Below are 9,838 nucleotides of genomic sequence, written 5' to 3'. Positions count from 1 at the left end.
AATGTTTCTTAAACTTTTTAAGACTGAGGAACACCAAACAATATTTTTTTTTTTTTGAGGAACATCAAGGATTTTTTGTTGAGGAAAAAAAAAGGGTTGGGAGGGGAAAGTTATCGAGCAAAAAAACAAAACAAAAAAAGTTGCCTGTCCCTTTAAGAGTGGCCATTTTGAATTCTGTTGTTCTCTGCGGCACACCTCCGACTGCCTTGCAGCACACCGGTGTGCCTCGGAATACGGTTTAAGAAACACTGACCTAGAGGTTCACTTAACAATCCAACACCACCACAGCCAACATCTTGACTCTACGCCGGGGAGAGGGCTTCCCCACTGGTGATCACTCCTGCTCAATAGAGTATCTCTAATAAATGGCCCTCTAATGTCTTTCAGAGCATGCAGGACAGAATATTCTCCTCCTTCATCCCACCGCCTATGAGCCAACAGTGGGAATTTTTCCATCTCTTTGGAACCCACTGTTGGGCATGAAGAGCTGAACAGCCTCTTTGTAGTAGACACGCTGCTTTTCATGTCAGTCAGACAGATCAGCTTCGTGCAGTTGGGGGCCAGCTATGTTTTCCAGCGGCGGTTCTCTCTGAAACTGCCTGGGCCTTGCTGAAAAGTCTGCCCCTAATGGTCATGGGCCACTGCCCCCAGCATCCTCCCGCAGAGGGCCACCCCACTGCTCCGGGCCCCGCGGGGCCACTCGAGGCCAGCTCAGCGAAGGGGTGGGCAGGCGTGTGATTTTTGAACCCACGAGGTTGCAAGTACCTGGTTGCTTTAGGCAGCCGTGGCACAGGGTGGGAGCAGACCATGGAAGGGGGAGAGGCGTGTGACCTCCCCACATGACCTTCCATGTGACTCCACCCCATCCCATCCCCAACCAGGGGTCCCCGCACTCTTCTCCGATCCTCCCCAACCCACATTACCGGGTGACGGATGCTGAGGGGGGATAGTACTGGTGGGTAGCTTATGTCAGTGCTCTTGCCACCCTAGGCCACACTGGAGTTTTAACATGCTAGCTCCATTAAAACAAGTGCATGTGAGTTTCCCCATGATGGAAATCACACCTCCAGGTACAGTGGAGCAGTACCCTTAGGATTCTGCAAGCTGGAGGCAAGGTGCCCTCTAATTTTTTCCATGAATGTGCAGAATAAATTTTATTATGTGCACCATGGCATGTACAGATGTGCACCACCAAAGAAAGACATGTTGCCAGCAGTGGGTGCTCTATCGATCACCTGAGTGGCACCTGAATCACTCCACGGTGGCCGTCCAAGTGCTCCGCTTACAGGGAACACGGGTTGGAGGTCACGTGCACCTAACGACCTCCTCTGCAACCATTGGATCGTGCATAGTGGACAATCGAGCACAACCTGTTGTTTCAACGGTACGGCATGGGGCCTACTGAAGGAATCACTGGGTGACCCTTTCCGGCCTGTGTCGAGCGGGAAGTCAGATGAGATTGTCATAATGGTCCGTGCCGGTTCCCCAGCTGTCGTACACGGGCCACTTGTGCTAGATAAGCGTAACGTTGCCGTAATTCTGTGGGAACCAGCACACGTTTGGGAGCCGTAGTTCATGCCTCAAAATATCTCCCTCTTGCAACCTATTTACTCACAGCAAAAAGAGGTTGGGGTTTTATTTCAAGCTGATGAGTGAGTCCACTTTGAATTTTGACATTTCCTTGAAGGTTTCTATTGCAACGTGAATGATGCCTTTACAGATTCCTGCCTTGTTCCCCCCCCCCCTTCCCCCTCAAAATGCTGCAAGTTTTGCTTCTTTTGAGCAACTTGGCGGGAGAGCAATCCCCTCTTAAGGAGGGGGAGAGCATTCAATTCAGCATGCAATATTGCAAGGGCGCAGGGGCAGGAACCGTCTGGGACGATGTGGGGGTGATGTTCCGTGTCGCGTTGCAAGGTGGACATACCAGTTCGCTGGAGCTGAGGTGCCATCTTAGCATAAATGGTAAATAAAAGAAAGAACCCAAATCGAATTAAACCAAGACCGTTTTTAATGTTGTCCCTTCAAATGTGCATTTCCCACCACAACACACCGCCCGTGTCACATTGAAAGACAATAAATAAATCAATAAATAAATCCACATCTTGTGTCCGATAGTCCTGGGGGACCAGGTGGGTGAGCTATTGTCTTTTATTGGACCAGCGTCTAAGATTAGATTTTAAGCTACACAAAGCTCTTCTTCAGGACCACTCTGTAGCTCACAAGGTTGTATTGTTCACTAACGCAAGTGAGTCCACTAAAAGATATCAGCTCCCTCACCTTGGTGCTCCCTAGGACTGACACTGCTACAGCTACACTGCATACATTTTGATAGTCCTGACAAATAAGAGGTAGACATCTTGCAATAGTTCCCTTCCTTTTCACATGCCTTTCCAATATTCTCCAGTGTCAAAAGAAGTCTCCTGCTCCAGGACTGGAGTCGCTATACATCTTTGGTATAAAGGAAGATCCGCCAGTTTTACATTGCACTCATAACTACCCTCTGCAATCCCCCAAGATTTTAAATTTCACTTTTTCTTTCTCTGTTGTACCAATTCTGGACATTTTGCGGCGTCACCAAGATGGCTGAACTTACCTTTGCTTTCCTCATGGAGTCACGTAAAATAACACATTTTAGGAGACTTTTTAAAACCAGGCCAGACGATAAAAACATTGTTACAGAGCAGTGCAAGGAAAATTCATTTTAAACACGCAAATCTCAGCAGCAACGCTCATTCCACAGGAGGGCTGTAGTGAACAATTCACAGCTCATTTCAGAAATGTGATTAGAATTTTGCAGCGGGGAAAGACAAAATAATAGTGTTGCTAGCGAATTAGCATATTTGGTACCTAGCGATTGTTTTACGTGTATTTGTCTTTTTTTCCCAGCATAATTAGACCGAACTGCAAATTTAAAGATCAAATTAAAAAGGCAACTGTTTCTAGAGATTGTCCTGCTTCAGATTCCACTGATGTGCATATTATTTAGGGGAGTTGGAACTCTAGAACTGCCCCATTAATCCTAAAAAGGAAGACTGCGGGAAAGTTTGGTTTGCATAACATTTGCTATGAATTCAGTGGCTGTTGAAGAATATAGCCATATATATATTTTTAAATCAAATGTACTTTTAAGCCACCTAAGTCCTTTCGCTGGGTTAACCTCTTGTAATGCATGAGCCCAGTGAAAATAAACCATGCACAAAAAGGCATTCCTCAAATGCAGATTTAAAAGTCAAATATCAGTAATAATCAAAATAAAGTACGGTGATGAAAAAGAACAGATGATTTCTCCGAAGTCAGGCACTGTGTGCAAACTTTTTCTCAGCATAAGTGGCTCTAGTATTACCAAGGGTTATTACAACCATTATTATAGTTTGTCCTTGATAAAACGTGGGCCTCCATTTAATCTTTTATTAAGATTTTTAAAAGCAACTATTCACTTCTCTCCAGCTCACCCCCACTGTCCTATTAAAGTTGTGACAACACCCCTGACATCTGAATTTTGTGTGTTGCTTTCACTCCACTACTCCTTGCTATATATTAAATCCACATTCAGTAGGAAGAGTGTGTTTCTTTCCAGCTGTAGAAGATTTAAATGTTAATGAAGAACCTTGGAAATGTGCAAATAAATAAAACACTTCTAAGCTTTGGCTGAGGGGTTATTTATGGGATAATGATCATGCTTCTTGTATTTCTAATCCTGATTTTGAACTCACATTTTTCCTGCCTTATCCATTTATGCTGGGAGTGCATGTGGCCTAGGAGAGCACATTTAAAAGCCAGGGGAAAACATCATATTTACTTGATCCAATCTCTGTGTCAGCCCACTGATCACACGGCACAGAACTTGTTTCATGTAGCTCAGATCCGATGTCCTTTAAAGACTTTTTCCATTGGCTTTGGTGAGTTTGAAACCTTTCTTTCTGTCCCTTTGGTATCGCAGCAGAGAGCAGGTTAACTCAGCCACGAGAGCCGTGGTGTCCACACGTTGACCGCTAGCCACATGTGGCTATTTGGCTGGTTGAGTGTGGCTAGTTCGCTGTAGCAGTAGCTTCAGAACTAGCTGGACACCACAGCATTAGAATATCAGTCATGTGAGTGGGCAGGTACCTTGGCCCAGAATGGCCGTCTGAGGCTAGAATGCCAAGTTCAGCAAAAATGTCTTGGTCTTCAAAACATTTTTGAGGTGCTTTCTTCTCCCTAGACATTTCACCACTGTGGCATCATTACATATCTTTCAAAAACCTACTCCCAGGAGACGATAACCCCAGCTCTTTCTAAAAGAGCTCAATGAAATAAGAACATTGGAAATCCTCCCCGAAAACAGGGAATTGAAACATTTGGTGAAAAAATTGTGACATTTTCTGTGGAAAAAAAAAGCCATGCAAAGACCCCCACCAAACAATGTTCTTTCAGAAACAAAAAATTGTGAAAACTCATTGTGAATAAAGCTGACCTCGCAACTTTTGGAGGAAAATCCTTTGTGAAACTAGACTTTGTCCAAACTGCTAGCTCATCAAAACCTTCCATCACAAAATGAGACTTTTTGTGGAAAAAAAAATATTAAGCTACAGATTTGGTGACTAAAGAGTTTGGAGAATGTTTTGTGCGTGGAAAAAGTGTAACGGTATCATGCATAAAAACGAAACGGAAACTTTTAGTGGGGAAAAAAAAGTCAGAACCACTCAGAAAGAATCAAGACACTTTTTGAGGGCCCGAGAACTTTTTCTTCTCTCCGTTTTTTGTTTTGTTTTGTAAAAACGTGGTTTTGAAAAAAAAATTGGCCCTCTCTAGTCACCTTTCTGTCAGAATGTCGAGGGGAAAGGGCCTTTTCTTAAGCTAATCATTCATGAATCTACCATCTGCTTGTGTTGGAAGGACACCGATTTAACAGGCGGTGAGTCTGGAAGGCCCTGCAGAGGTTTTTGGCGTGTGCTTTCATTCCCAAGTCCATTGCATTGTTTTCAGAGCCCTGCACCCTCTCCCCCTAGGAAGCTGGGTGGCTCTCATGGAGAAGGTGGCTCTCAAAGATCAGGGCAGAAGTTCTAACAACCAAGGGCCTGTCGGAGCGAAGGCCTGGGAGCCTCCTTCTGTCTGCCAGGAGAGGTTGCTGGGCAGGCCAGGTCTGACTTGTCAGAGGAAGACCCCGGGACCTTGCAGCCAGCGGCTCCCTCGAGGAAACTCTCCCTCACCCTCCTCTTCTGCTTCATCCTGCGGTTCTGGAACCAGATCTTCACCTGGGTTTCGCTGAGCTGCAAGGCGCAGGCGATCTCCACCCGCCGGGCCCGGGGCAGGTACTTGTTGAAGTGGAATTCTTTCTCCAGCTCTGTCAGCTGCTTCGTGCTGAAGCTGGTCCTGGGAGACCCCGTGCTTGTCTCCCCAGCAAAGTCACAGTCTGCTGGTTTGACTGGAGACAAAGGAGGGGGGGGGGTCGTTGTTAGAACACAGGAGGTTAGTAACTAGGAGGCAAGTAAGCAAGTAAACTTTCTTTCTTCATCCCCCCCCCCCCCCCCAGACATTCAGACAGGGGGCAGAGCCTGGTGGGAGGAAGTGAATAACCCTTTCCAGCTCTTTTTTCCCTTTTGGAATGACACTGGTGACTGCTCATGGGGGTCCACAGACCCTCAGGGCAGAGCGGGGCGGAAAAGGCAGGGGGAAAAGTGCAGCAACTCGCTCTCGGCCTCGGTCCCTACACGCCAGAGTCGCTGCCCTCAAAGCCATTAGCTTCTCTCAGGCCATAACTCATCCCCCAGGTAGCTTCATTTCCAGCTCCTCTTCCCTTAGAGTCCAGAGCCCGCTGGCGTGGACCCCCCCCCCCCGAAGTCATGTGACCCAGGCCAAGAGAAGTCCACATTTCCTACAGCAGCTTGCTTTCCCCTTAGTTTTTCTTTTTCTTTCTTTCTTTCTTTCTTTCTTTCTTTCTTTCTTTCTTTCTTTCTTTCTTTCTTTCTTTCTTTCTTTCTTTCTTTCTTTCTTTCTTTCTTTCCCCTTAGTTTTGTAGAAAGAAAGAAAGAAAATCTACATATTTTATCCCCCCCCCCCCTCACACACACACACACAGTTCAGTCTGTCTACGGTCTTGCGATTAAATGCCAGCAGACTCTGAATGTTTACATCACACATCAAACTTCCCTGCCTCTCTTGTCTATCTCGGTCCATTCCCGCGTGTCTCCTTCTGTCTGCCCCACGGTCCCCTTCTCTCCCACACTTCTTACATCCACCTGGCTCCAACACGTGCGTAGTTTTAAAAATCCTTTCCCACGCACGGGAAACCCTCTGAACCCGTCGGACACCAATAGATTCTTCTTTGCTTCCCCCCTTCGCTCGCCAAAGGATCCAGTCCGCCCCTGCGCTCCGACTGAGAGAGCTGCCCGGTATCAGCGAAATACAAAGAACTTTTCCCGTGTGGGTCTAGTTTTGCTCTCGCTGAGTGGCGGGGACCGACTCGCCTCCTTAGCTTCTTGGGGGCGAGCCAGCGAGATAAGGCAGGGGGCAAAGAGAAAACTTGTAGTTGGACTTTGAAAATATATCCCCTTCGCGCGGCTGCTTTCTGGTTATTTGAAGAACTGTTTCCCCTTGGCTGGGAGGAGCTGGAGGCGGTGGAGAGCCACACAAGAGAAAACTGAACGGAAGGGGACAGCCGCCGGCCCACCCCAGCGAAGTTAGGAACGAGAGGTGAAACAGCAATCGGGAAACTGTTTGCAAAGCGGGAGGAAGCGGGACTCGATCCTGTCTCCTGCCGTCGAAACCACTTTCCACCCAAGCAGCAGAGGAAAACCTTCGGGCGCAGTGGAGTGGGTTCGATTTAAAAAAAAAAAAAAACTCCGTTTTTTCCCACGGATTTTCCTTTAAAAGCATCGCTTCCTTCCTAAGCCCCCAACGACCTCCTGAAGGCTGGGGAGGGGGGGGGGATTTGCATTTCCCACCCCTCCCTCTTGAGAAAATACAATCTTATTTCACATCCAGTGAGAGATCCTTTAACAGTTGTCCTTAAAAACACAACCTCCCCCAGACATTTGAAAAGCTTGGGATAAACTTTCCAGGAAAACGTCTGAAGCAAAGGCTAACTCTGTTTGCATCGATGGTTCTACTATGGGAATTTTAAATAAAGGGTTTTTTTTTAAGATCCCTCAATATTTAGCAAGATGTCAGGGTTAAATCGCCTTGAAGATATTACGATGCAGGGAGTCAGATACGGTGGGAAGGAAACAACTTTTAATGATCGATTAAGGCGCGGATTTAATCGAGGAGTTCAGAAAACGGTTTCTTCACAAGGGTTAATATCTGGAGAAAGTTTGTCCGTGTGTCTGCCTGGAAAAGGTAATAAATGGACTTTCCTCTGGGGAGGAATCGACAGGGCTGGAACTGCGGCCCTTTAGATGAGGTAAACTCCGAGCGCCGGCCCGGTAAACACGCTGTGCAGAATCACTCCCAAGCTAACCTGCCCGCGCGCACAACTAAATCTGGGACTTATTCATTAGCAACCTGCTGCAAATATGCAAAAGTAGGGCGCCGTGGCGTCTCTCTTATTTTGGGCGACGTTACTTTTGCAGGTGGTCGAGCCTCTATTCCAACGAGAGAAATCAGATGCCTGTAAATTTCCTTTTGAAATATTGAACAACCCTCCCGCCCCCAGAAAAACACCCCGTTTCCTTGTTCCAGGGGGAAAATCCCAGTTCAAAACCACAGATTCCAACGCCCCTTCTTCAATGTGTATTTCGGGCTACATCTATTCTATTACCGACCTAACGCATCTTTAAGATCACAAGATCGAACCCTTATTTTGGGAACCTTGCGGCCAAGGGTAGACAGCCAATTCAGTTTCCTTTCCATTGGTGGTTTTAGATATAGAATACCTACAACATGTATTTTCCTCTTGAGTTTGGAAAATCCATTTTCTTCTGGAGTTGCAGAAAGAAAATCGTTCTAGACCCAAGAGGATGCGAATGGAGCGAGGCAAGTTCGGAAAGGTCCGGACCAGAGGGGAGAGGAAAGGCAGTTTGGAGATTTAAAAGAAATCACCCCCACGGCACGCTAGAGAGACAAGCAGACTTGATTCCCCGCAAAGCGCCCCTTGGTCTGGTATTCCCTGCCGAAGTTCCTTGGACTCCCCCCTCCCCCCCCCCCCCGGCCTGTCCCGCGGACTCACCTGTTCTGGGAAGATTCCTTTTGATTCTCATCCACTCAAAAGTTTTGGCGTCACCGCGTCCGTCCGGAGAGAGGTCCCCTCTGTCTTCTGCCCCCCCCAGAGAGTTACCGCTGGGGGGGCCCTGGTTACAGGGGGGGTACCGATCCAGCCCCCGAGCCCCGACGCAGGGTCCGGCAAGGCAAGCGGGGTACGCGGAGGGGGGCAGGTTGCCCCCAGGAAAGTCAGGGTGGTGAGCGCAGGCTGGGGAGGGACGGAGGCAGGGGGGGTGGCAGTCTGGGGAGGCGAAAGCGGTGGGGTAAGGGGGCCCGGGCCCAGCCGCGGGGTAACTAGCGGGGCGGTGCAGAGAATGGGGCTGCAGGACTAGGGAGGGGACGGGCGGCGCCGGGTGGGGCGCGCAAAGGGGGCGCTGCCTTCCCATTACGCAGCGCTCCCCGCTAGCCCAGCTCCGCTGCCCCCCAGCCCTGCTCCCGCCCCGCCAGCCCAGCGGCTCCATCCTCCGCTCCTGGGCCCGCGGGCCCCCACCCAGCCCGGCCCGGCTCGGCTTGCACCATGTCAAATGGGGCGCTCCCGGGGCCAGGAGCGCGAGGCACCGCCAGCTGAAATCCGATCCCGGGGGCAAGGGGGGGATCACGTGGCCGGTGCTTGGCCAATGGCCAAGGTTCACTGAGGGGGGGGGACCTCTTTGATGAGTTAATGGCAGCAATTTGTAACTTTCAGTCTCTCTCTGGGCAAACACACAAGAGGGGGGATAGGAACCCAGATCTCTCCCCGGGCTGCGAGAAATGGACGTGTTTTCATCCCTCCCTCCCCTGCCCCATCCTACCCCACCACACCCGCCTGGAACCGCTCCTGGGACGCTAGAGGTACGTCTCTTTTGAGTCCCCCGCTCCCCACTTCGCTTGCATCTTCTGGGGGGGGGGGAGGTGTGTGTTTTAAATAGAGCATCCCTCCCTCCCTCCCCTTCCCCTTTCTGCTGCATCCAACCATCATCTGCCGTTTCATCTTCATTTCGCCCATGAAGTTTGAAATGATTTTTGCAATGAAAATGGATGGAGGTGCTTGTTTGTGTACGTGTGTGTGTGTGTGTGTGTGTGAGAGAGAGAGAGACAGAGAGTCTCTGAGTTCAGTAATGAAAGGCAACAAACTTTCGGTGTGGATCAAGTGGACACTAGTTAATAGAAATCCCAAAGTGGCTTTATTGATAACCTATAAGGCAACTTTTCAAACTAAAATATCCTATTACGCTAGCGGGAAAATGACTTTTCTTTCTCCCTCTTAAAGCCACGGTCAATTCCCTCCCCCTCCCTGTCCAGCAATAAAATTTAATTTCAGATGTCTGGGTTTTCTTTCTTCCCTCCCAAACTAAGTCTCTTTTGGAAGAATCAATGGGTAAGAAAATTTATTATTAATTATACTCCAGTTTCATCACCCATACCTTCGAGGAAGGTGGATCCTGTAGAATAGTTTTAATGTAATTGTGTTTTGATCTATTGGCCTGTTTTAATTGAAATAAGAAGATACTAGGAATGTAGCGAATATGTTAAACTTCTTGATTGTTAGCCATCTTCTAAAGGTGGTTATCTGGCTATCTATCAATATAATGACCCTGAATGTGGAGGCTTTTAAGAAATCATGAAATCCAATTTTTATCAGATAGTTTTTAAACCTTTTAATATGGTCCTGTTGTCTTTT

The 9,838-nt window shown here is 48.2% G+C and overlaps 1 protein-coding gene across 1 annotated transcript; it reads right to left on the bottom strand.

Annotated features, from left to right (window-relative positions):
- Positions 1-1,985: 1,985 nt before the first annotated feature.
- On the bottom strand, positions 1,986-8,791 carry LOC102444628 (homeobox protein Hox-B1a-like). The gene is made up of 2 exons (XM_006129803.4): positions 8,147-8,791; positions 1,986-5,404 (listed from the first exon to the last, which is right to left on the bottom strand). Exons 1-2 carry the CDS (start codon positions 8,637-8,639, stop codon positions 5,043-5,045), a joined length of 855 nt encoding a protein of 284 aa, XP_006129865.2. The 5' UTR covers positions 8,640-8,791; the 3' UTR covers positions 1,986-5,042.
- Positions 8,792-9,838: the final 1,047 nt, after the last annotated feature.

Source organism: Pelodiscus sinensis, chromosome 19 (assembly GCF_049634645.1).
Source record: "Pelodiscus sinensis isolate JC-2024 chromosome 19, ASM4963464v1, whole genome shotgun sequence".
NCBI classification, from domain to species: Eukaryota; Metazoa; Chordata; order Testudines; family Trionychidae; genus Pelodiscus; species Pelodiscus sinensis.
Note: the sequence above shows the minus strand (reverse complement) of the source record. Positions and strands in the feature narration are given on the sequence as shown.

Bases quoted from the DNA above. Each gene is read 5' to 3' on its own strand.
- LOC102444628 (XM_006129803.4), bottom strand. From the start codon at position 8,639: ATGGAGCCGCTGGGCTGGCGGGGCGGGAGCAGGGCTGGGGGGCAGCGG. The intron at 5,405-8,146 runs GTGAGTCCGCGG...CTTTGTCTCCAG, and splicing joins AAGGAATCTTCCCAGAACAG to TCAAACCAGCAGACTGTGAC.